At 35.4% G+C, this 27,638-nt stretch overlaps 1 protein-coding gene across 1 annotated transcript in view; it reads right to left on the bottom strand.

Annotated features, from left to right (window-relative positions):
* Positions 1-14,185: 14,185 nt before the first annotated feature.
* Positions 14,186-27,638, bottom strand: part of SEMA3A (semaphorin 3A) — a gene marked incomplete at its 3' end in the record, with an annotated part of 166,877 nt that continues 153,424 nt past the window's right edge. Inside the window, exons 15-18 of the mRNA XM_079545666.1 lie at positions 25,597-25,754; positions 21,840-21,907; positions 16,177-16,319; positions 14,186-14,641 (exon numbers count right to left, since the gene is read on the bottom strand). Of these exons, the coding sequence (XP_079401792.1) occupies positions 14,186-14,641; positions 16,177-16,319; positions 21,840-21,907; positions 25,597-25,754 (825 nt within the window). The remainder of the gene's footprint in view (positions 14,642-16,176; positions 16,320-21,839; positions 21,908-25,596; positions 25,755-27,638) is intronic.

Consider the following 27,638-nt stretch of genomic DNA (forward strand, 5'->3'; position numbering starts at 1 on the left):
ACTCAGTGTGAGCCAACACTGTGCACTTGCTAACAATATCCTGGGCTTCATCAACAGAAGTCAGGTCACCAGGCAAGAGAGGTAATTGTTCCTCTCTGCACCACTATCATGAGACCTCTTGTGGAGTACTGTAGCTCTGGGGCCCCCAGTGTAAGAACTACATGGATCTGTTGGAATGAGAGCAGAGGATGCTCAAAGAGCTGAAGCACATATCCTATAAAGAAATGCTAAGGAAGATAGGGGTGGTTCAACCTGGAGAAGAGAAGGCTTGGGAGACTTCGTTGCTGATTTTCTGTGCTAAGAGGAGGCCAACAACAAAGCTGTAAAGGTATTGTCTATCAGGCAGCATAATGATAGGACAAGGGTTAATGTTTTAAAACTAAAAGAGCGTAGATTTAGATTAGATATAAGAAGAAATCCTTCTGTTCAGAGATGGTGAGAAAGTGGAACAGGTTTTACAGAGAAGCTGTGGATGCCCCATTCCTGGAGGTGCTCAAGGCCAGATTGGGTGGGGCCTTGGGCAGCTGAGCTGGTGGGTGGTAATCTTGTCCATGGCAGTGGATTGGAACTAGATGAACTTAAAGACTATTTTCAACCCAAACCATTCTATGATTTTATCATCTTCTCACTCAGATCATTCCCTGCAATGTCTTCTTTCTCTTTTGTGGAGACAATTTTTAACTGAAGGGAACTGGGAACTTCAGAAGATGAAAGATAACTTACAAAGAGATCTCCAAGTGGATAAAAACACCAAGGAAATCCTTACAAATCATAACCAAAACTAAATCATATAAACTGAAAAAAAGAGTAAGAGACAATAAAGACAAAGATCAACTAACTCATCTGGATGGAAGCCATCACTGTGGGAAATGTAAAGCAGAAGGAAGTAACCATCAAGTATTCCCTTGATAAAGGGTTGACATCACTCAGTTCTCTGCTGGACAAGAATATCAAATTGTCTGCTCTCCCACTTTAGGAGAGTGGGAAAAGCCATACCTGGCTGTAAATTTTACTACCATTGTATTTTTGTTCCTTGGAGATTCTAGTCTGATTCTAGAAAGACAAATATTGACACATCAGTGCAAGGTTATTCTACTGGGTGAAGACCCTTGTGAATATTCATTTTGTTTTAGAAAATGGTAATTCAGTAAATTGTTATTTAATCTACTTCTGACAAGCAAAAGAAAATAAAACAGGTCTTACTTTCTGAGTCACTGGATTATCAAGAGCAGCAGGAGATTAGTGTATTGGGAAAGGAAGGAAAAGTTTTATGAGGATTTGGGAATCTTTCAGACCTCATCACCATCAGTGACCTTTAAGACCTTTCTATGTGAAAATCCAGTTGGACACCTGCTTCTCCCACTCAGTGGTTTGCAACTCCTTACCTATTATATTTGTCTGAGTATATTATGTTCTCCATAGAAATACAAAACTCCCTGTGTGAAAACTAACCCACATGGAAAAATCATGTTTTCCAGATAGCTGATCAAATATATTTCATATGTTTGAAAGATACCATGCAGTTTATACAGAGCTGGCTTGAAGTCACAGTACATATCAACTCTGAAACAAGATATGTTTTAAAATGAAGGAGAATATGAAAAAAGATTGAAATGCTTTTGCAGTTATACACACACAAAAAAGGTTTCATATCAGACAAAAATTGTGGTATGGAACTTGGGTTATTTAATATATGTCATATATTTTGCAAATAATTCTGGGATAGTACAAAGGCAAAGAGTGTATAAATGCATAATGCAAATCTATTTATTTAGGAAGGGTGAATAGCCTTGTGGCTTCAGACTTTTCTGTCTAAGGCATTCAGGTAATATTACTGAGATGCAATTTTTATCCTTGGGCTAAGTTCACAGCTGTGATGTAGTATGAGCACTATTTCCTATACGTATTGTAAAGAAAAAAAGAAAGATGTTAATGAAGATGTGACAATATGAGGTATCTAAGTGCCCATGTAGATCAAATCACATTCTGCGTGTATGCCTGAAAAAATTGTAAAGATTGCTTGGTCTAATAAAAACTTAGCAGCGACGTTTGCATTAAGATTGTGATAATTCTAAACCCTGAAAGTTTGATTAGCATAAAAACTTCTAAAGGAAATCCAGATGGTTTAAGAAGTCATTTCAGTGGGTGATTCTTTCCCAACAAAGAGCTGAACAACAAAATCAGAAATGATTAGAAAAAACATACATGCTTTTAATTAAACATTGAAGACACTTTGCCTGTTTCTACAATGCACTAGAAAGGTTAATGTTTGATGAAGATTTAATAAATAATCCTGCAATTCAATCTAATGGTTTTAATCTAACTTTTAATATAACAGTTATGAACAAATGCCAAGATAAATAGTCATTTAAGTTTCAAATGTATACAGATGTCTTTCCTCTTTCAGTCATCTGGTATCCTACTCCAATGGTGAATTCTGATTGTGGGCAATGTGCTAAATGTTCACATGTATACACTGACATCTACTCCAACATCCACACACGCTTTGGTTGATAGAAAAGTTCACACACTAAACAATGAAGTCTTGAAAGCATTTTGAAAGTTCTTTAAGTAGGAAGCATAATGCGTATTAGAAGCAGCATATAATGATCCTGATCCCTCAGTGGTTACAAGTAGTGTTTCTAAAAACAAAGTGTTTCTTATCAATAAAGTTTTCTGTAATTTATTGAATTAATTTGTTTTCAAAGAGCACTTAGATTGGTTTATCAAGACAGTAGGTTGTGATGCACATGTGGAATCAGGTTTATTTTTCCTTTTAGTTGTTCCTCATATGACTAATCAGAAATAAATGATGACCAGTACTATTATTAATGATGACTTATCACAGATGTCATCATAATTAGTTTCCCATGATGCTTACGAAAACAAAGTGGATAACGATAGAAGAAACATGCTGCTATTTTTTGCATTGTTCTGAGTTCAGCTGGGCAATCAGTTTTCTCACACAGTCTTCAGTTAAAACATCTTTCTCATTTTTCTCTTTTATTATGACAGTACTTGGCAATCAGTTAGTCATAACTTTGTGTTGTGTTAACAGTTTCTTATTAGATTAATTGCTAGGATCTCACTATTTTCTGGAGATTCTTTCCAGCTGACTACCGTATTGACCTCCTTGCCTTTGGCTGCAATTTCACTTTTTGTACAGGTCATCTTATTTGTGAATAATATGATTAAGCATGGTAATTCACAAGACTTCTTTCTACCTTCATGATATGCATCAGTAATTAAACAGTGCTATATTAAAATACGTCTCTAAGGACTACTAAGTTTTTAGTTGTTTAAATTCATACAGATTTTTTTATTTTTTATTTTTTTGTCATTTATATCATCAGTGATCCTTGTAAGTATCATGGTCTTGTGAATTTTTGGTTTTAGGTATTCCACATCACAATATCATGTAGTGCACTAGGAGTTAAAATGTTAATGCTCCAATTCTGGGTAACTGTCCCTGTATGTTGTGGTAGTCATGGGATCTGGCCCTTCTGGGTTGGGAGGTCTCTTAATGCCTTGCAGGGGATGTTGAAGGAACCGTATGTATGGGAACTACTGAGTCACGGCCTGAACCTCCGATCGCCTGAAGCGAGCCATGAGTCAGCCAGAGGAGCACAGCTGAAGGCAATTCACTTGTGCTACCGGAAGGCTCCAATTAAAAGCTTGGCTCCACCCCTCCTAGACCTATTTAAGAGCTGGCTACCAGTAAGGGAGAATCTCATCTGGAGATCTCTTCTTCTGGTGTTTTGTGGGTGAGCCTAGCATAAGGGTAAGCCTTCCATTTATTCTCTTTTGTTATCATAATCTGTTTTGCCTAACTCTCTCATTTATTTTGTGATTGTAACATCTTGATATCCATTGATTAGACATTGTAACATCTTGATATCCATTGATTAGACATTGTAACATCTTGATATCCATTGATTAGACATTGTAACATCTTGATATCCATTGATTAGACATTGTAACATCTTGATATCCATTGATTAGACATTGTAACATCTTGATATCCATTGATTAGACATTGTAACATCTTGATATCCATTGATTAGACATTGTAACATCTTCATATCCATTGATTAGACATTGTAACATCTTCATATCCATTGATTATATAACCATACCAAGCTTTTCAGGTTTGACTCAGTCTTGGGAACTCTCTCTCCTATTTTATTTTGATTTATTAGTCTCAATTTCAATTAGATTGTATTATATTGTGTTATCTTGCATTCTGATATCATAGTTAGTAAAATAAGTTTTCCTCCATAAATCACTGCTGTTGTTTTTTTTCCTTTCCAGCTCCCTATCCTCTTTTCCGTCCCATTCTGTGGGGCTGGGGAGGAGGGCTAGCAGCCTACTGCCCCTCTTGTTATGGGCATAGATTGACATAGTTAACTCTGTGACCTTATGTCCCTTCCAACTTGAGATATTTAATAGCAGAAATACCAAGGATGAAAAAAGACCTACAAGATCATCCAGTCCAAATTTAATGATTCCATGATCTTTATTGTCTATCTAACTGGAGTTATATATGCATGGAGTTATATTCATACTTCTCCTACTTGGAGTACTGCATTCTTCCGTGGGTCCCACAGTGTAAGAAAGGCATAGACCTGGATCCAGAGGAGATCCATGACTATGATCAGAGAGGATGGAGCACCTTGGTTTGAAAGAAGGGTGAGAAAGGTGGGATTATTTAGTCTAGAGAAGAAGGTGGCTCCTTGCAGCCTATTTAAAGGGGGCTTGTGGAGAGATGGGGACACTTAGGAACTGTTGTGATATGACAAGGAGTAGCAGCTTTAAAGTGGATGGTGAGTCACTGTAACAAGTTGCTCAGAGAAGATGTGGATCATAGAAGCACAGAATCACTTAGGTTGGAAAAGGCCCTAAAGATCATTGAGTCCAACCACAGCCTAACTCTAACATGCCCAATCCCTGGAGGTATTAAGGATATTTGGGTTGGATGGAGCTTTGGGCAGCCTGATCTTGAGGAAGACATTCCTACCCATTGCAGGGGTGATTAAAACTATATTGAAAGTGACTAAAGGTCACTTAATTTTATAATTCTAAGATTTAGTAGTCTGAACTGTTCACCTGTCTCAAAGTGCAGACTGTAGCTTAGATTGTCATAATCAGGAATTAAATTTTTCGCACTGAAGCAGAGCTCTTGTTGAACTGCTAAAGGTGATATTTCTTATTACAACAAGAATCAAACTGTTATTTAACCTAGGTAGAAAGCACACAAAACATAACTAGCAAACTTAAAAAGCAATTATATTTTGGAAAACACTTCTGTGGCAGAAAAAAATGAATGAATAGATCTTCTACTGTAATTATTTAAAGGACATGCAGGTAGTGATTATAGACTGATTACTCAGAGACTTCTCTAGTATAAATTTGTGGGTGGGGATCCTGTGACATTAAATTAATTAATTAAATTAGATTAATTAAATTAATCTTGCATATAACAAGTTCAGAATACGCAGTATAAAGTGCTGTCCTTTACACAGTAAGTTAAAAATATAAAACTACGTACCAAAAATATACTGTAGATTGTAAGTATTTTCATAAAGGTTGGAAAAGTTCATGGAAGAGAAATCCACTGAGGATTGCACCAGTTCAGTTGCACAGAATCCACCTCTGGACCAGGAAGTTCCTGGGCTGCATACTGTTGCAAGGTAGGAGATGATTATTTTGATAAATTATCACTATCTTTGCTTTTTGTTTGTTATAGATGTATGTATACACTGATTTTGTCCCGTGTTGCAGAAGGACAAGTTAGATTTCTGGTCTCACCCATCATACTTGTGAAGACATGTTCTTATGCTATAAAAAATTAATGATTAATTAATGTTCTTCAACTGATTTTTCTAAAGTACCTGAGAGATTTAAGAGACTAAGTCTCCTAAAGGATAATGAGTCCTGTTCTTTGAGAGTTTATCTAAGATACCTCTATCTTAGAGGTTACTAGAATATAATCAAACACTTGGGCCTGAAAAATGAGTTTCATAAGAAATTAAGAAGTCTCATGACAGCAGTAATTTTCTGTCCCCTTGTCAGCTGCACATAGCAAAAACAGATTCTTTAATATCAAATTTTGGGAAAACTTGCCTCTTTGAAAATGGGAACTCTGGAAGAGCAAAAAAATAGTAACTGAAAACAAACAAAAAATGGATCATAAAATTTCTACCCCAATGACAAAGTATTTGGGTAAGGTTAAAGTACAGTATGTGAAGAGTGGGAATAATTGTTATTTCTTCTGAAATGTGAAGATACTTTTCTGCTTTAAGAAAGGTCTGTATCAGATCAAAGTAGAATTAGATCTGCAGGTTATTTTTACATTTATTGCAGCTCTGACCCTTAAAGAAACACTAGAACAGACTCTAATTGAATTTCCTAGTCCTAGATATTCCAGACTGACAATGGCAAGATACTGTTCCCTCCCCTATCCTTTGGGTTTAAGCTTATGGATTCAAAACGAAAGCATTGCACTGCATTTTCTACATACATTGTGAAATCTGGGTTCTAGATTCTTTTCCTGAGGACTGAATTCAGCTGCCTGTTTGCTTTCAATGTGCAGCACCTCCAATCCGTGACTAATTCTTTCCTTACATACTCCCTTTCAGTTCTGTTCTTTCCCTAGTACTTGCTATTTTCTTTTGGCAATATTCAGTAGGATCTCTTTTACATTTGTGTTAGAAAGAAACTATGAGCACAAGATGAAACAGATAAATAAAGACGCTTCAGGACAGAAATTTTCCATTTTATGTATGAAATTATCCAGTGAATCACAAGGAATCTTGTTTACAACCTTGGTAATGAGCTGCAAGCTAGTATTTCTAGTATTGCAAATATATTTCAGCCCACCAAAACACTATCATGATTATGTTTGACTATAACTGAACAAGCAGTCCCAAATTCTTCCAAAAAACATGGCTGTTCTTGTTCCTGAGGAGAAGAGAGAGAAATTGTTTCTGAAAACTGAATGCGTAAGGTATCTTTTAAGTAATGAATACAAGGAACAAAGTTCTTCTGGGAGCAGGTTATCTCATTACTATTGGTTGAAGAAATGTCTACACCGTCCTCTGAGGCAGTTGGTTCTTCCTATCTTCTGAAATATAGTACTAAGTGACACATATCAATTTTGTAGGCCAGTATTGCATTTTCTATATTCATTTATTTTTATAAATCATAATTTCAGGAAAGATGCCAAAAAAAAAGAAAACCCAGACTCAAAACAGTTGGCTTAAAATTTAGTGCCATAGCTGCAAGTATCTGTAGAGCCTTTTTTCAAGTTTTCATTTCTTACAGATGCGGAAACTACAAAGAAGGATTCAGGGTTAACACCAATTCTTAATATTTGCAGAAACAGGTTTCTAATAAGTAACAGTGTGTACAATTACAAACTTATTGTCAAATCACAATGAATATCAAATTGGAGAATTTTTAGATGATGAATGACCACTATTTGCTGAGTATGCACATAATCTACCCTGTCCAAATAGGATTTTTTTAACTGCAATTTGTCTGCTATTTTGACATGCAACAGTGGATTTAACTATAAATAATTTAATACTTCTACATTCAAATCCTCTAGCTAATCAAGGTAACAGATGTATAATGTGTGAAATATTTATCATAATTTGAAGTTTTGTTATATTTTACTGCTTTACACTGGCATTTAACTGTTTAGCTTTCATACGTAACACTTTGAACCTAACAAATAGCACAGGAATTGAGAGATACCTTTCAGTACCCTAAACATTTGATAGATTTCAGTCCATAAAAAGGCAGTGGAACACAGCTTTATTTGGGTGAGGATTTAGCAAAGTGTGCTGGTTAGCATTAAAGACAAAAAATTCAACTAATCAATTTCTAGAAGCACTGGAATGTTTATAAGGGCGGTGTTTGCGTATAGTTGCATTAATAATAGAAAATGCAGTGAGAATTCTCCAGTGTTCTAACAGACCTAAATCAGTTCCATCCTTTAAATTTCAATTATATCAGAACAAAAAATTATTTCTCCCTAACTATCTAGTATGAAAAACAGAAGATATCTTTTTCTTCTATAGTGGAAGCCAAACAGTTGTTAGACAGGAGTAAGAGTTGAGTTTACATAGATTAGAAATTAAAAATCAAATTGTATTGACTGATATGAAGTGACTTGCATGTGAAACTACTCCTACAGATATCATGGTATGAGCAGCATTGTATTCTTAAGTCATGAGTGAGCATGGAAAAATATGCTTAAGTGGTTGTCTGATTTAGGATTTCTGATCAGCATGCAGATACATTATAAACAAACTCAAAGCCCAGATGAGAAGCTTTTTGTTATGCTCACTGTGCTTTACTCAGCTCCCCATTTCCGCACAGTCAGAAACAACCATCATCAGACATAACTAAAATTATAAATTTTTTTGTTTTCAAAATTGAACTAATCACATTTTAACAATTTTCTTCTGTAAAATCATTTCTGAATTAAAAGCTAGTATTTAATACCTTTAGTCGGTAGTGAATTAACTTAGACAACATTATAAATTCCCCAAAATCAGGCTTTATAATAGAAGTGTTGATAAAAACCTAATAAAATGAGGACCAGTGGCCTTACTGTAATGATAAAATAACAAACAGAAGAGGAAAGTTAAGCCTTCTTCAGAGGAACTTTCACAGTCTGTCTGTTTGTTCTGGTTTATTTAGCTATTCAATGTGGTGTTATTCAGTGAAAGCAGAGTTTACAGAAATGATTTTTTCTGTATAGTTCTGCAAACCAAAAAAAGTTGACATGTGAGACTGAAGGGCCTAAGGGATTGGTCATTGCAAAGCATAGCTGAAATGTCTGCAGTTCTTTTGTCTTCTCTTTTCCTCTCCTGCCTTTAGCTACAGAAATAGACAAGAAATTAAAATGCATACTTATATTTGTGAGATGTTCTGGAATATCTAGCAGAATTACCATGACTACTTTGTCGTGTCACCATGTAGAGACATGCATCTTTATTTACCTCTGGATAAACACTCATAATTCATTCTAACACACTCATGAAAAAAGATGGTTTTGAAACTCTCGCTGCAGTGAGTATAATATATCTGCATGAAGCATAAAAGTATTGCAGGCTCCAGGAACACCTCAGTCTGAGGAACATAACGATGAGTTCTGCTTACAGGACAGACAATCAGATTTAATCTACACAATTCTGTAAGATGCAGTGGCCTAAAAAAGCATTGGATCTTTAACCAAAGCAAGACTCATGCTTCAAAACCAGTTCAGTGTGCCTCAGGTGCAGCTCAGTGGTACGTTAGTGTATTAGTAGACATGGCAAGCTTGCACACTGTGTGAAGGTACAACTTTTATTTCTCATGAGGTCTTCTTTGCTCAAAGAAGTAAGGTCATGATTTCATGCACATTAATTATTAGGAATAGTTTAGGTGTATATTTTTGTACTTTTTTTCTGCTTTTCTATGTCAGCTAAATAGGGTCAACAAAACTATATCAGAGAAGTACTGTTAGTACTGATTCGTTATTTCAGAAAGGAGATATCTGCATTTGGAAGAGAAATAACTGCAGATGGTCAAGGATGAGCCTATTTACTTGAAAATGCCAGGCTCCAGTTCACAGACTGTAAGTCCTGTAGCAGCATAGTGTAGTGTGGAGTATGACTTTCCTCATATTTTGTTGAAGATTCTTTCATTTTAGCTTTCAGCTTGACATCAGTCTCTATATCGCATGCTAAAACTTGCTGCCTCAAACCACTGATTTGGTATGTTCACAGAATCAGAGAACCATAGAATCAAGAGTTGGAAGGGACTTTTAAAGTCCAACTCCTCTGCAATAAACAAGTCTTTTTAAACAGCTTCTAAATTTGCCTAATACAAGGGTATGCAGATGACAGACAGAAATTGATTTATTCTACTTGGTATCTATGAAAGCTAGCTTCCAAATGGAAGTAGCATAGCCATTCTAATTCATTAGAGTGGCACAGCCAGGCAGGTAGTTTTGTTCATGGGCAGAATAAAGTGGTGTGGACATAGGCAACTTTAACTGCACAAGTCCATGAGATTGTGTCAAAAGCTAAGCTGAAAATAACTTTGAAGTTTTCATTTTAAACATTACTACTTTGTATTCCTCAAAAATAAACAATAAACACCATTAATAAAAATAGTGGCCTTTCTGGCCTACTAAACAGAACTTATATACATTGATAGCATTATATTGGCAACAGTGCACTCCATGTGCTCATGAAGGTTACAGGGCACATTTCTGTGTAAACAGTCAAGACAGCGAACTTCAAATATTTGGAAGAAATGTTTATTTAACAACTGAATACATGCTAAAAGAAATAATTTACAACAGCAGTTTAATTACATTTTTTTTCTCTCCAGTTTTCTAGTTCCCATCTGAATTGAAGTGATAGATACTGAAGCAGAATTATTTACTATGCAGTGAGGAATGTGCTTAAAGAATAAGCACATCATTTTGGCACTGATATAGCAAATAAACCACCTTATCAGCTGTGTGGCAAAATCTTGCATTTTAGTATTATGCTGAACACACTGAAATGGAGTACCTCTAGATAACAGTACTTTACACTGTACCTCCTTATCTAGTCAAAAATATTTACACCTCTTTTGGCTAATGTGTAGGTAGCAAAAACCGAACTATTAAACACATACCATTGATATTCACTAAATAATACATAAAAAGGACCAGTAAATGCGCATTCACATGCATTTAATTTAATTTTTACACTGTGATTTTAGTGGCATGAAGATTTAGTTCTGTTCTGCAAAGACGCACACTTTCTCAGTTTGATGTTATAATTAAATTTAATCATACAGTTTTTAGGAGTCATTGAACAAATTCCTGTCTTCAGTGATCATGCAAGTGCAAAGTGTAGACAAATCAGATTTGATGTTCCTTTCCAAGATATATCTTGGAAAAAAACCCTCAAGTTTTATGGTTATGAATGAAATGCTTTATTTCTCTCCCACATAAACACAATTTCTTACTTTTTTAACTCTGTAATGTTTAAAGGGTTTTACTGGTGATTTACAGAAACACTGATTTTACCTTTATTTTCAGTCCTTATGATGCATTAAAAAATTATGACAGAAATGGGGGTATGAGCTTTAATGAAGCTGCAGGTTATATTTCTATCCATGAATTTATTAAGGCCTATGATCTTTGGAAAAAAGTTCATTTCACATCATTTAACATAAAAATGATGTTTTAATTTGATCATAATATGAACAGGGAAATCAACGATTTCCATTGCTGGCTTAATTATCTGCCTTCTTATGTATATGAGTGAATACAAAGACATAAATAACTACTCACATCAATGAGTAGTGGACTGAGGTTAGTAAGACATCTGATGATATCTATTATCCAATTAAATTGCCAGGTCATGGTAAAAGCATCAGAACTTTTGCAATTTTGTTTCCATTAATGACATGGTGTTTTTCTTGTTTTTCTTGTTGTTTTTGTTGCTTTTTCTATACAGAAAAACATATCTAAGAATCCAGGCTTAACTTAATCTGCTTTTTTTTTTTCTTAAGGAGTGGTGGGAGAGGTTGGTAAGGATTTGATATCTTTTGATAGTAAGTTGCTATAAAAATGAGTACAGTACAGAAAAACAGTTAGATCACAATATCATTAAGGATTAAGTCTTTATGCTCTGTTGAAATCAACCTTCATTTTTCCACTGAATTCTCTTGAAGCTAATTTTAATACTGTTTCCTTTTGTAACGAGGAGTATTCTAAAGGCTCAATGGTAGACAATAGCCCTACACAAAAGGCTAAAGAGTGATTACAAATAAATATTTTAGTTGACAACAATGCTCACAAATTAAACGTAGGCTGAGCTGAAAATTAATACTTCTATACAGGAAAGAATGTAGTTGAACCTATGTTTTAAGCTACCCCTATTCAGCACATCACAAAAACAAGGGAATTTGACACCATGCTATTGTTCACAGGAGTGAAAATAAATTATATTGGAGTCAAAGTAAATGTAGGAGAGATTTAAAGTTGCTTCAAAACTAAATTCCCAAACACTTTCCATGGCCTCACAGTCTCGTCTTGCTGAATTCAATGATTTTTTTTTTTTTCCTAAAGAATTAAATGCTAAAAAACTTTCAAATTCATCACCTGCAAAAGATTGAAAGGAGACTGAAGTGATTAGGTCTTTCCTTAAAACCAGATTGTTATGAAAGCAAGAAGCTAAGTTTTCACTAATCAGAAGGATACTTTAATTAGTGAGAGGCAAAGGGACTGGGACATATTGTGAGAGCTGCTTTCACAGCAGTTGTGTTATACTGTTTATGATAAGGCCAGTAGTGTTGTGATTGATAAATTAAATAATCTGGAGTGAATAACAGCAAAACAGATCAGTCATCAATACATACGCTTTATATAAAAGCTACTTTAGCAAACTAAGGACTTTGTTCTAGTAACTTTCCCACAATGACATTACTTGAAATCATACAATTTACTGACTCTATCAATATAAAATATGGGAGGCTGGAGGAAGATGACCTCACAAGAACTGGACAACATAGAACTGGAGACCAAAGGCACATCTGTGCTGAGGTGAATAAATCCACTACTTGTATCCCTAAACTTACACTTATGGTGCAAGTGCATTGTCTGTTTTACCCTGTTTCTCTTCTGTACACAGAATAAGACAGAAGTGCAGGACCAAATTATCCATTACTATAAAATAGTTTTAAGCTGAACTGCACCAATTTACTGCTGTGGCAGACATCACTCCCAGATAAAACAGTCCCTTAAATTTTAAAACAGAGAGCTGGCTTTGAGGTTATGGCCTAGACCATTTGGATGCATTTGGTCTAGTTCTTTGCTTTGGGTGATCTGGCCCACAGAAATAATAAAACAGTGGGAATCAGTAGTGTGGACACATTTTTCTATCACTGAATTGGGAACCATACACTTCAAACTGAATGTAAAGTTTGTTCAAGGATATATGACAGTCTATTAGCCACATCATTTAAATATTAGCATTCACAAATATTTACTAATCAAGAAAGCAAGTATGTAATTAGTAAAGGGTATTTTAATGCTATTTACCTTTTCTTTTTTTATTTAATTAAAAAAATATACAACTGAAAATCAATGCTCTCCTCTTCATTGGTTCAGTCTACAGCAAGGTATTACACAAATTGAGTCAATTCAAATACCATACTTGTAGAAAAGAATGTAGAAGACTTCCATGCTACACAGTGACTTTTATGTTAAAATAGCTTAGTTCCTAAATTGCTTTGAAGTTACATGTCATAAAGATTACTAGAATAGGAGGGAGGAGATTAACTGCATTGTGACCAGTTCCCCTGGAAAGTTTTCCAAACAAAAGAGTAAAGTAGCTCATAATTGGAAGTTGTCTTTTTTTGTTTTTTTTCCTCTATAGTAATAATTAGGAAGTACAATATTTCTAAGACAAAGAAGCTAATCTATTTTAGAAAAGAGCTAATGTTTGCTGCATATTTTTCATGGTATAATTAAATTATAGTTTTAATAAAATACATCTTTAGATCAAAGCTGAAAGAAGTCATCAGTAGTAGGCCAGTGTACTCCACAGTTTTTGTTCTTCCAGATGATGAATGGCTTATGTTGTTCAGATTTCCACAATCTCATTCAGCATTGTTTTTCCTCTTTTAGTACTCATAAACAGGAGAACTGGTAGACAAAACAAGAACAAATCCTTGTGTCCAATCATGTGTTTAGACATTCATCAGCTTGATGAGTTCATGCAGTTTTATACATAGTCTAGGAATGATGGTGCTGATGATGAAAAGTGGGTTTTGTTTTTCTTTAAGATGACAGCATGAAATACAACATTTCATTTATATCTCAGGCCACAGAGAAAGCAAAACCTGCCTGCTGAACTCTTGTAGAACTTTTTGAGCAGTAAGCTATGTCCGGCTGAGAGTTCATCCTTGAAACTCTGGTCCATCTGGTCTTAGAATCAGAGCGGAGACGAAGGACTTACTAGGAAAGTTAGAAATATATTTTATTTAAACCCGGTGGAAATTGTTTGAGCTTTCAACTCTTGTAAACATCCACTTAATGCCATGAAAAAGTTCATGTATATTGCATTTTTTTCCAGTTATCTGTCTATACAAGTTTCTACTCAGATGAGGTTCCTAGAGGTAATGTAGCTCAGACACTCCGTGGTGCCCTCTCAAATTCATGGGTCCTCCTGTTCCTACCTTTTTTATTTTCTTGTAGGTGCTTCCACTTATTTGTGTTCACCTGCGCATTGGCAGGCCTTTGCCGGCGCTGCTTGCGGTCTCTTTTCCAAACCTGCTCACAGAATTCATCCATTGTGTTGAGATTAGGGTGATTGATTAACTGCATGAAGTCTCTATACCAGATCTTTTGACTGGGAGTCATGCTATTGGTAGCATCCTTCGTCTTGGAGGCATCACCATCTTCTTCCTTATGGAGCAGCTCTTCTAAATGGTCAGTATCAATTACTTCCAGGGTCACTTTGAGCAAAGTTTGCATGAAGCCGTGCTCCACAGCATGACAAAAATAAATACCAGAGTCTCTCCGCTGAAGACTTCGTAGCAATAGGCCCTGTTCTGTCCGGATCATTCGATCATCCACTTTTATCTGTATCAGAAAAATACGTCAATTTCAACAGTTATACTTCATATCTCCAAAGTTATCCTCTAATCATACTAGTTTCTAAGTGTTGTTCCTTTCAGCTTTTAAAATTTGGCTAAAAAAGACCCAAAAGCACAAGAATCAAAACCATTTTAGTCTGTAGTTGTAGAAGGATCCAATACCCTGAACAAACTATTCATGTGTTGGAGAAAAAAAAAGCATAGAGTATGAAGAATTCACTCATTTGTCCCAGTTGCTATTCAAAAAATTTCAATAGCATTTCTGTTAGATGGAGTTGTTAGTTAGATCAGAGAAAATGCTAACCCATAATCAGCAGATCCAACATGGATTCCTTTGATTTAATTATATAGGCCACATTTATCATTATATTTTACTTGAGCACATATATATATATATATATGTAGGAAAGGTCACCTCTCATTTTATTGTTCCTCACAATAGAAGCACTTATTAATGGAAAGGGATTCTGGATAAGTGGAGAATTTACAAAGGAACAGTAAGGATTAAATCCCAAATGTTGAATATTCAACAAGCTGCTTTCCAAAATATTGTATATTTCTGAATGAATTAACTTCTAGGAATATAACCTCTTTTTATGAATCCATGTGGAGTTGTAAATAGAAAAGGCGTGAAACCTATTAGCTGCTGTCTCCACAAAAAATAAATTCTAGATGATTTTCTATTCATGCAAATAAAGTATTAAGCAAAAGTATATAAATCTTTTTATTTAACTATGTAGTTAGTAGATGTTTTAAAAATGAGTGTAGTCTGTATATTTCCAAAAACTGTAATTTAACACACAAGCTTTTGTTTCCTAACTTGATTTCTCTTCATACCAGAGTAGATTACTCTCTTAAGACATGTGTGACCTAGCTTGACACTAAGACGACTTGGGAACCTGGGTGAGTAATAATGTAAGAATGCTGGTGACAAGAATAGGAGGAAAATAAATTATCAGCTTTGTGTAATGCAAGCAGAGAAAGTCTGTATTTTTGCCTCTATGAATATTGCTTTTGATGAAAAAGGTGTACAAGTTTTCATACCCTTGAGTTGGCTACAATTCCCAATTCCTCTTTCTGACTGTGTATTACCTGTAGTTCAGTTTTAGAGCAAGTAATGCACAGAGAATGCTCCTGTTAAACTACCTTTCACAAAGTCAAACAGAATAATTAGTAGTTACAGTGGTGTGTTTGTTTGTTTGTTTTTTCTTCCAGAATTGGTTTTCAGGTCTTTGCAATATTTAAAATCAACGTGGCATGTTAGCGTGGACCATCTGTGAAAGGAAACGTGAGTAAATCTGAAATATTTGAATGAAAAACTGTGTTTTTCAGGGAGTGTGACCAGGGATAGTGTATGAACGTTTTCTAATCTGAGCCTGTAAATCTCCTTGGAGACTTTAAAAGATTCCAGAAAAACTTCTTAAATTGAAATATAGATAGGAATTATTCTGGGAACGGCTGAGATTCAAGTATGTTTTCATGTAAAAGACTAGTTACATCTCTTAATTTTTTCTGCTATACCTCAACTTTGTGGTCATCATTTTGCTTCTGGAATTGCCAGTAGACTATGGCACGTTGAGATTTTGGACTACACTCAAGAAAAGTGCTGCTATTCTCTACTCCATAAATAATCTTTTCCTCCAGGGTCTGACCACTTGGGTTATCTGTAAAGGAAAAATAAACAAATAAATAAATTGGAATGACCAAGGAAGAGAAAAGAAATCTTAATTATAAAACAAATTTGTTTACAAATTGGGCTCCCTTAAGGTTTTCATTGTATAAAAAAAAAAAAAAAAAAAAAATTTAAAAGACAAACTTTCTCATATCAGCACACTGTTGGAAAATCTCCATCGTTATCTTTATCTGTGTAACAGTCTCTGGTAGTTGGTTTGTGTGTGTGTGTGTGCGCGCGTGTGTTTTAAGCTCTAACAGCTGCTAACATCTCAATATATGAAGTTAACTTCATTATGAAATTTTGTTCAAACTTCGTTATTATTCATCAAGGAAGATATCTAGGACACGGTAAGATTTTTTTAATAGCCAGTTCTAAGCAGTGAGAAAACTCAGGGTGTAGTTGCAGAATGCCCATAATGATATCTCCTGGGCTCTATGATTATAATATTTTAGAGAAAAGTAATAAAACATTAGACTATTTAAAAGTACTATAATGTGTTTAGATTATAAGGCACTACAGATTGCTGAAGTTGTTAATGACCAGGAATAATGTTTTTGAGGAAACAATTTTCAATTAATCATTTCCTCTCATGCTGATCTAATTTATGGAAATGTAATGAGGTTAATAAACCAGACATGATGGGAAGGGAAAAAGAGAGTTAAACAAATTACTTCCTTTTGTAACAATGTTTCAAGATATTCATCAACTTGCTGGAAATATCACATAGCTATAGGACTTATATGATATTTGATTCTTCTCCAATACCGCAGAGACTGTAAGGCATCGTATTTCAGCTCTCCACCTAGCTCTTTAAAAAGCTGTTATGAACTTAAGTGGCAACAGTGTAATTATCCTACAGAGTAAATAGGGAGCAAGGAGTCGGTAAACTATTTTACACTGTGTTGATCTTAAGGGGTTTCTGTCTCTGTCTTTCTTTGTCGTTATTTGAATTTCTCATTTTTGATCTGCAGTACTGGAAATCTTCAAGCAACTTCCTTTGATGCAATTTAACAGGAAAATGATGTCTAATTAAAATCCTCTCAAAAAAAGTCCACTGTCAAGGTGTGTTTGCTTTCATTGTGCTTTTATCATACTGGTCATGTTTAGCAAACATGGGCTGTAAGGTAAAAATAAAATCTTGCTCCTGGTTTATGTTGACACAGTAATTACATGTCTTTCCATTATGACTTGCAGCATGGATAGAGGATAGGAGGAGGGATGGGGGACAGAAAACTAACTGGTGCTTATCCAGTTCTCAGTAAGGAAACAACAAATGGCCTACACACACTAAACAAATAGGGGATGAGTTAGCTTTATTTCCCTTGTTGGATTTGGACCTTTCCAGCAAGTAAATGAGGTAGAATAAACAAGCAACTGAAGCAATATTTTACTGACATTTCTCAGAAATCGCATGCCTTTTAAGAATGTCCGAGCAGCCTCAAACCAGGAAGATGGCAAGCAGTGGAAAATGAATTAGAAAGTAAAGCAGCAAGGAAAGGGCAAGACAGCTGGAAGGGACCATAGCTGAATGTACAGTGGAAAGATCTGAGATGAAGCATGAGCAAATTCATGCCAGCAGAATAGAAGAAGTGGAAAAATATTAAGAGATTAACTGATGTAACCAGAAGTCATAGGATAAAGACTGCAAATGGAAATTATTAAGTATGAACTCATGGGTATAGATTCGAGAGCATGATCTAGGTGTCGTGCCTCTTTTGATTCAAGTTAGGTTCTCTGATTTAGGAACAGAATTCACACGGGTAAGAAGGAAACAAAGAGTCCTCAAACAGACAACAAGCAGCAACTTGTTATCTAAACTGGGATCCGCAAGACAGCACACGCAGGGCTGAAGCACACTGGACAGCCAATAGAAATTTACTTAGCCTAGGGTCCTTTCTTTGGCAAGGATCCTAGTGTAGATGAGCAATAGTGTAATTTTAAGTACATAAATGTGTTTCTTCAGGAAAAAAAATAGATACCTAGAATATCTTTAGTATCTAAGAAGCTAGTCATAGCTTTTGTGGAACTTAGCTTGAAGGTGAGTGCTCTGAACACTCGAAAATTCTTTGTGGATCAGGTTCACTGCATTCTAGCCATGGAAGTTGGCAGTAGGCCCCTTTAAATTTGTTTGCAATTCTAGAAAATGTAGTATAAGTAACAGTCATGCAATGAGGCAAGAAGGATTTAAGATATCCTTCAAATTCCAATTCTATGATTTAAAGGAGCAGAAGGTAGGTCCAGAAATGATTATAGAGTTCATGTAACATTGAACATGTGGAGTGTAAGAAAGTAAAACAGAAAGAGGGCATAATCACAGAGAACAGCTTTGGGAGTGAGGAAGAAGATAAAGAGAGTAGGAAGTAAATTGAAAGTCTGGGAGGTTTGAAAGAGCAGCAGGAAGAATTGGAAAACTTTAGAACTGTAGAAGTCACGAAGTTGGTTATAAAGTTCAACCCAAAATCCTGTTTGAGAGCTGTAGCTCCCCGAATGAACCCAACAGTAATATCAGTTTACTACCCTGATAAATACATAATTTCTGACATAACAAGAGAAGTATGAAAGGCTAAGTTTGCCAAGATTACTTTGCAGATAAATGCACCTGACTGTATAAAGAAATTGAAAGTGATTCCTTGAGCTCCCTCTGGGATAACTCATCTAAGATTCCTCTCCATTTACAAAGTGTTAAAAAAAAAAAAAAACAAAACAACATAACCAATGACAACAATAACAAACTTCATAAATTATTGATAGTATTACTACTGCATGACTGAAATTAATTTGTTCCTTGGCTAGAACAAAGGAATCAAGCTTTTAAATTCAAGCACAAACACCTGTGCAGATAAGGATCCTCAGCTTCCTCTGTTGTTGCTGTGTACTCATTCTGTACTATTCTATTTACTACGCATTTGCACAAAAGGACAATTGACAGAGCAAACTAAGCACTATTAAAGGCATTACTGTTTCAGACTGAAGCCTAGGTAAATTACTGCAATGTATTTGTAAGTAAGATAAACATTAAGAGATTGTTCTTTTTTCTTATTTCTGTAGGTTTGCATAGGAAAAAGACTGACAGTTACTGCAGAAGAATGTGTAAAGAAGCTGGAGTTGGTTCTTGGCTATAGAAAATCCAATTCTGCATGCATTGTCCAGTAAAATACTAGTCATAGCCAAGAAAAAAAGGCAGTATAAGTTGGCAAAGTGAGTTTATGGGGCATGTAGCTCTCTGCAAAATGCATGGTGCACATTTCCATAGGAAAATGCCAAATAAATATAGGAAAAAAATATATAGATATAAAACTTAGAAATAGTATAGAGAAATTTTAATTCTATAATAATCTAAAGCATTCATTGTATTAAGTATTTTGATAATAAATCCTTCAAGTTTAGGACTTGGAACTGTAATTCCTCAGGTTTATTTTTTACTGTTTTTTTCTATCAGTTCATCTTCATTTCACTACTAAGTACAATATTCAAGTGATATCTCATACTTAATTGCTTTGCCTGTTTTAACAAGGTGGCATTAAATCTCCTTGTGGTCAGCTGTAGCATAGAATAGATTTTCTTAACCCTGAGTTGTCATGATTTTTGTCATTAAGAATTTCCCAGATGACTCTCTTTACTTTGGACAGAAGATATCGGACAAATATGTTTACTAAGGGAAGGTTAAAAAAAAAAAAAAAAGCGAAATGCTTTGAGATTCTTTTTTTTTTTTTTTTTTTTTTTTTTTTTTAATGCCTAACAATAAGGAACAGACTTAAGGTTATATAACACACAGCTAGCAAGAGAAAGAGAACATTAAAGAAAAAAAAACTCCGGACTTTTGATAGTCTACTTTATCGTGAGTAGTTTTTATGATGGAGACAGGAAAAAGGTGAAGGCAATGTCTAAGACATGCTGCTCCCACAAATAAAATCCACATGTAGTGCCTGGTGCAATTTCATTTCAGGGAACTGAAAATGACATCTCACCATCAATAGCGATATTGTCTCACCCACACTGTGAACGTATATCTAGACTCACACAACTGAAAAATTGTGAGCTTTCTACTGGTCTGCACTGACAAAGCCAAATGAAATTAGTTGTGCATTCATGAGTTTTAAAATTGCATAATGATCACAGTCCATTCATGCACTATTCCAAGCTCTTCTCCGTGAGTAGCTTGGCCTGAGTTTTATGAAGTAAAAAGAAAAGCTACATTAAGTTTAGCTATACTTTGCAAATGATTAAAGAAATATAAAGAAAAATATAAAGAAAAATATAAAGAAAAATATTAATGAAGCATATTGGTAGTGCATTATACTACCTCACTGCAGCCTTTCAGTACCTAAAGGGAGCCTACAAACAGGGGAATCAACTCTTTGAAATGTTAGATAATGGCAGGACAAGGGGAAATAGTTTTAAATTGAGGGAGGGAAGATCTAGGTTGGATGTCAGGGGGAAGTTCTTTACAGAGTGGTGAGGTGCTGGAACAGGCTGCACAGAGAGGTTGTGGATGCCCTGTCCCTGGAGATGTTCAATGCCAGATTGGATGGGGAGCCCTGGGCAGCCTGGTCTAGTATTAAATGTGGAGGTTGGCGGCCCTGCCTGTGGCAGGGGGGTTGGAGATTCATGATCCTTGAGGTCCCTTCCAACCCTCGTCATTCTGTGATTCCGTGACTCTCTAGCTGACATAAAAGTACAAATACAGGCTATTAATCATTGTTGCTGTTAAAAGGACTTGAAGAACATCAGGGTTCTGAGATATCTCCAGATTCAGCCACCTCTGTTTTACTTGTCCCAGAATTCTGTCAGTGGATTGATTGGCTATTACTACAGAAATAACAGAAAGATGAGTTATCGTTTTTTTCCAGCAGAGGGAAGTGTTGCCCAAGTATTCTCTACACATAAGACAAAATGGATATTTTTCATTTTCTTAGTCAACAACTTTTGAAGATTTTGGCAATTTTGGTAACCAAGCAAAGTTTATCAGAAAGATATTCAAGAAGGGAAGATATGGGCTATATATTATGTGAAAATTAAATGACCAGCAAAAGATAACAAAGAAAACTCATACTGAAGGCACAAAAAACAGGCCTATTGCAATGAGCATCCTGATAATAAGGGTTGTTTGTGTGGCACCTACAATAAAGTTCATTTCATATTTAGCAAAGGTGGTTAATATTTGTGCTTGGTTTTCATCACATTCAAATGATATGAAGTAACATTCTCATAGTTCTTGATGTTCTAAAGGCAATGTGTTTCTTTTTTTCTGACATAATACACCTAGCCCAAGAGTGTGATGTTATAACACATGAAGCAGAGAAAATAAAATGATTGAATTGGTTAACTGAGGAAAAACAAAAATAATCTTTATTTTCTGCTTCAGGCCACTGCAATGGCAGTAAATAAGATAACAATGTATCTCTCTATATTCATCTGTACTGAAAGTTCAAGACAATTTCACCAACAAACCATTCGTGCACTTCCTACTCTCCTCATGCTAAGTTTGTAAGCCATACCCATAACTCACCATGATGCTGCAGATCTGAGCAGTGAGTGAGGGGATCCCCGTTTCGGATGTCTTGTCGCCTAGTACGTCTGCAAATATTGAATTTGAAAACTGTTAGCAACCTTCCCAATAGTCAGCATTCACTTTTGCCAACAAATGGAATGTATGTACAGTAACATGACTCACAAATGCATCTAAACAATAGTATGAAAGAAATCATATTCCTACTATATTCTATTCATTATCATAGTTTGCAGCATTGGTCTTTATACTAAAAGTATTCAGCAACTGGTAAATACATGCCTTTTGTATGGAGTCTAGGAAGTTTATTTTAACTTTGTTAGTGGTGTTTATCAGAGAAAAATTCATGATGACTCACAGATACAGGGACTGCTAAGGTGTCAAAGCATAAACAGTACAGCTCGAGCATGCTCTGAAAGCATGAAGAATCTGTTAGCTTTTCTGCAAACACAGAATACTTCAAATATTGTGGTATTATTTAGAATGTCAAATTGTAGTATTTGCTACAGAGTTTAAACTAAATTAAGTAAAACATCTCAGCCACCACACACCTCACCAAAACACTGCTGATACATCCTTTTCAGTATGTGTTGCAAATGGCATTGTCTTTAATATAAACTGAATAAAACACTTTCACGGGAAGAATTAAAAATGATGTTTAAGTGTTTCTCCCACTTGATTTCCATTTGCTCTTTCTGCAAATAAACTCATCTGTGCTTAAAATTTTGTAATTCACAGGAAAAGCTTTTAAATACGATTTAATTTTGCATTAGTTGCTCTCTCTTTGTCTGCTCTTATTTTTATTTAAATAGCTGTTACACAAAATTCAACTGAGCCACAGAAAAGAGTTCTTGAAAAGGAAAGAAGAATAAGGAAAACAAAGATGTGTTTCAAGTGCAATCTTTTTAGTCTGGGAATCAGAGAAAGCCTGAGGGCTTGCAAAATTAGAGGAGAACAAAGAGGATTAAGCTGCTGAACAATACTGTGATTTCAGATTATGGCATCTAGCAACGGATATGCAAAAGTCAAGTAGCCTTGTAAAAAGCACTGTTGGTCACTCCCTTGTGACAATAGCCCACATTTTTAAAAAGCCACTGTTGTGCAGCACAGAGACCATCTCTCTTCTATTCCCTCCCCAGGCTCTAGGAGCTCAGCATCAATTCGTACTGAGGGCTTTCACAGCGGCACCATCAACTGCACAGCTGACTCCTCCTGGCTGAAAGATTTTAGATCATTTCTTTTCTTCTACTGAAAACTATTGAAATGTTAAAGCTGAAATTATTTATAAGAAGTGTGGCAACGGTTTTAGAAAAATGCAGAATGTTCATTCCTGATATCGTTCTGGGTAAAAACTACAAAGAACGTTTCTAGCGAAACAAGGCATCTTAGGACACTTCAATAAAAAGGAAACTTTTGTTGATTGACATATGATTCAAAAAATGCACTGATGCTAATTTCAGATATTGTCTTTTTCTTAGTCATTACTCAAGAATAAAAATACCCCCAAGACATAAGGAGCTGTACAATCTTTTTTTTTTACTCCATCCTTAAATTGGAAAGGCAGCACAGTTATAGCACACTATTTGTAGGAAAAAAAAATATCTGCGGACAGACTCACATCACTGTCAATGGAATTTGGATGTGATGTTTAGTTAGAATCTCAGGAAAATGTCACATATGTCACCACTGTATCAACATGATTTATGAAATATGAACCAGAACACCTCTGCATGAGGCAGAGTTAAGTGGTCATACCACAGGAACTGTGAATTGCCATTTAGACTTCTTAAATATACAAATAAAAGTAAAGTAAAATCATGGCTCATAAAAGCTTCTTTTTTTAAATAAAGGAAAGAATAAGAAGCACTGTTAGCAAAGCATCTGTGCAAATGCTTGAGGACTCCGTTTTCCCAATATTTCAGGAGCCTGAAATTAGACGTCCATTATTTGGAAAATGCTGATACTTAAACTGTTTCCTGCAATGTCACAGATACATTCTAAACTGGACTGAGGCAGTGGGTTTAAGAAGTACCTGGTAAACAGCAGATCCTCTCCCCTACCAACACAGAAAGTTGCAAGGGACAGTGGCTCCTTCTGAAGGCAGTGTCAGAACCCCAGCCTGAAAAAACTTTTCTTTTGCAGTGACTTCAGGAATTGTAACTTCTTTACCACAAGGTTTTCCTACAGCTGGTTTAGGCAGTGACACTGCCCCTTAATCCCAGTATGAAGAGGTCCCTGTCCCCTTACCTTTGATGGCAAACATGAGCTCAGACTGATAATGATAATATTGGAGAAAGGGATAAGGAAAGATGAAGAGCTCTATTTTCTTTTTTTTCAGTGTAAGAAGATGAACAACAGGATGATATGATTTGTGAGTTTTGAGACAGGCTAGGAAGAAGGACAGGTGATAAGGTATGTGAAGGAAGCATGAGGTTCAGGGATAGAACTGGCTGGGAGGTAACAGAGAAGAGATTCCTTACTAACATCTCTCTCAACTGAAAGGCAGTACTAAACCACACTGAATTCTGTCCTCCAAACTTTCAAATCAATTTGATCTCTCAGACTCCCCTTGAAAATCTTCTTGTCTCTCTCCTCCCTTCTCTACTACTACTGCTGTCCTCCCACAACAAATTAGAAATTAGAAATCCCTGCAGCTGAGAAAACTTGACTGTTCCGCTTTTGGCATAAGATTGGTTTCTCCTTTTTAATTTTAACGAATATCAGAAAAACTCAGATTAACCCTTCCTGTTGAGAAAAAAAAACAAACAAACCTGATATTCATCTCATAAGCAGCTTTTTCTTTTGTCATCAGTAGTTGTTTAGGATGCATTGTAGTGAACTACAGTTTCACTAAAGTGAAACTTTAAGCCTTCCATCTGAAAACCTGAAACAAATGCTACTTCCCACTCCCTACCACCACTGCCTAAAACAACCGATCCAAACGTGGAATTTGGAGTCCTGAAATTCCCAATCAAGTATTTATAAACCTTAATTTTAAGATAAAGAGTCCTTTTGCATATAAATCCCTATGCTCCTTGTTTCTTCATAAGTTACTTAGCATATTTGCTTCAATCTTAACACATTTACATACATTTTAGCCAATCTATCACAAGAATCTTGATGTTACAGCAATGGCCATTCTTATTTGAAAACATTTATCACTTCAGTTATTCCTAATTTCTTCTTCAATATCTAACAGCAGTTCAGTAACTAATTTGTATGCTTTAAGAAAAAGAATTTTATACACAAAGGGAAGAAAAGAAAATATGATTTAAAATTTTCAGATCAAGCAATAAGACTTGTAAATTCTTATTTAAAAGGCATTTTTGATTGCATTTTCTGCAATTTCTCTTAACCTCTGCATTGCAAAACCTTCAATGCCAATGCAGATTGATCGTAAAATAGCAGTTGTTCTGATCTGAGAGCATTTAGACACATCAGTACATATGAAAGTAAAAGGAATTTTACATCTTCCTGCTTATTACCAAATAAAAAATTATGAATTCATTTCACAAACTATTCTTCTCTGTTTTGTTTTGTTTCCAATAGCTTTTAAATCCACTCCAAGAAGTAGCAGTGTTCCCTTTAAATTCATCAAAGCTTCATATTGACTGTAGCTCCCGCAATTATGTTTTCTTTGGAAAAGAATGGGCTCCAGCTAACCATCCCATGAAAAATCTCCAAAGCCCTCTGGTCACATTTAGATCATCAGTAAAAACAAATAGTAAACCATGTAGACATCGGAAACTGTCCCTACCTTTTAGCAGTGGGAAAGTAACGTGAGCAAGACGAACCATCCCAGGCGCAGTAAGGGTCTCTTGCAAGACAACACTCAGCACATGCTTTTCCATAGATATCACAGCGGTGTAAAGGAAGCTGTGAAACTCCGGTGGCTGAGCCAATGTAGAGCTGTTGCTGTTACAAAAGTGAAAAAGTAAAATAAAATAATTTTTTGTTTCTTTTTTTGTTTTTGTTTTGCTAGGAAAGCCTAAACTATGTATTATAAATTAATGTTAGGGTCATTGGAAATGCAATATGGAATCATGACCCTAATGTACACTAAATGAATAAGATTGTCTTCTGGGTAGAAAATGAAACAAGAACAACTTTCATTTTGGCATGAAGTTCTCAGTTGTTTCTCTGAGAAAAGAGAAAAGAAAAATTGTTCTTTTCATTTTTGTCTTTGTATTCAGATCTCCACATTGGCACAATGCTACAATCATTGACATAAAACAGTGGAGAATACAATTGTGACTTTAAATAAAAAGGAAAACAGCTTTAACTTCAGTTTCTTATATATGACTTGGATTTGTTTGAGTGGGTCTAAAGGAAATGATTTCAGATAGATATGGAGATATTTAAGCTTGCAATAGTTGTCATACTTGCATGCCTGACAATTCTGAAGTTTCATAGTCTTTTCTGCAGACTCCAATTGAAACATATATTTAATGAAGGAAGAAAGCATATTTTATTTTGGATAAGAAACAGTGTTGACCAGGAGATGGAGTTCAAAAGTGGAGAAGAAACGTGAAGAGAAAAAGAGATGCAAACAAAATCAAGTACAGCTTTTATGGCATCATAATAGAATAACTTGTCATTTTCCTTTCTGATCTCAAATTCAGGTGGTCCGTTAGGGAAGTTGGTCCCAAGAGAGACAAGAGGAAACTTGAACTACTGATCCTATGTGAAATTCTGAAGAGATATTTCAGCTTAGGGCTAATTTGCAAAGAAAACAAGTATGAGTGTAGTAAGCAAATAGAATTCACTCTGAGATAGTAAACTAGGGAAAAATAAAATAAATAGAGTTATAAAAATTAAATGACTTATTTTTTTAGAGGTCTCACTCTGAGCAGTCACACTGTGAAACTGGATATTTGAACTCATTTTTCGATCTTAGAAACATGAGGTTGGTGTGAAAAATAGGCTTTCAAGAAATTTTATCAAAATTCTTTATCTTTTTCACTGTGATGCCCCAGAGGTATCACTTCTACAGAATCCTGAAATGGAAGGTGGCTGAAGCTAACTATCTGCTGAAAAGGATGTGCACTGGATAACAGGAGAAAGAAAACACGGAAGTACTCCAAAAAGGTGTTTTAGTTTCTTTGAAAGACAGCAGCTTGGCAGTTTTTACAGGCATATTAGTTATAACACAAACATCCCATGACTTCACATAAACTTCAATAATTTCTAAAGGAAAATATGACAAGTAAAGTACCCAAAAGAAAACAAATGCTCTGGTAAATAGAAAACTAAGCTATCTAAGCAGTTGCTTCCATCTATTACAGTGCCTTAGCTGGGCTGTAAAACCACATTCTTCTGGGCAACAATCTCTGACCACACAGAGCTCCTCACAAAGCCTTCAGTGTACATAACAGTCCCCAGCTAGAGTTGTATCGTTGACAAGTAGGTGACAGGCAATGGACATGATGGGCTGATTCTGCCTAACTTAAGCTACTTAATGAAGTTCCCAGCTTAGGGGTACATTCTGTAGTAAAAAGAGCAGCAATTCAAATCTCAGGTGACCTAAATATTTCTCAAGGGATGCTTTTTCTCTTTACTGATTATAGAGGCAGCATAGGTCAAATTAAAGCTTCACTTAAGCATCTTAAATGTCCAGATGGTATTGATCTGAGTCCTATGTAATTGGGCATTAATATATACATGTGCATGTGTGTGTGTAGCAACATGTGTTGCAGCCAATATAAAAATGAACTAATGAACCTGGAGAATGTATTTGGGAAAATAAAGAAGTGTGGTGTAATAGTTTCCTACATATCTCTGTAACTAATTTCATTTTGC

This window comes from Tetrao urogallus (genome assembly GCF_951394365.1).
Source record: "Tetrao urogallus genome assembly, chromosome: 1".
NCBI lineage: Eukaryota > Metazoa > Chordata > Aves > Galliformes > Phasianidae > Tetrao > Tetrao urogallus.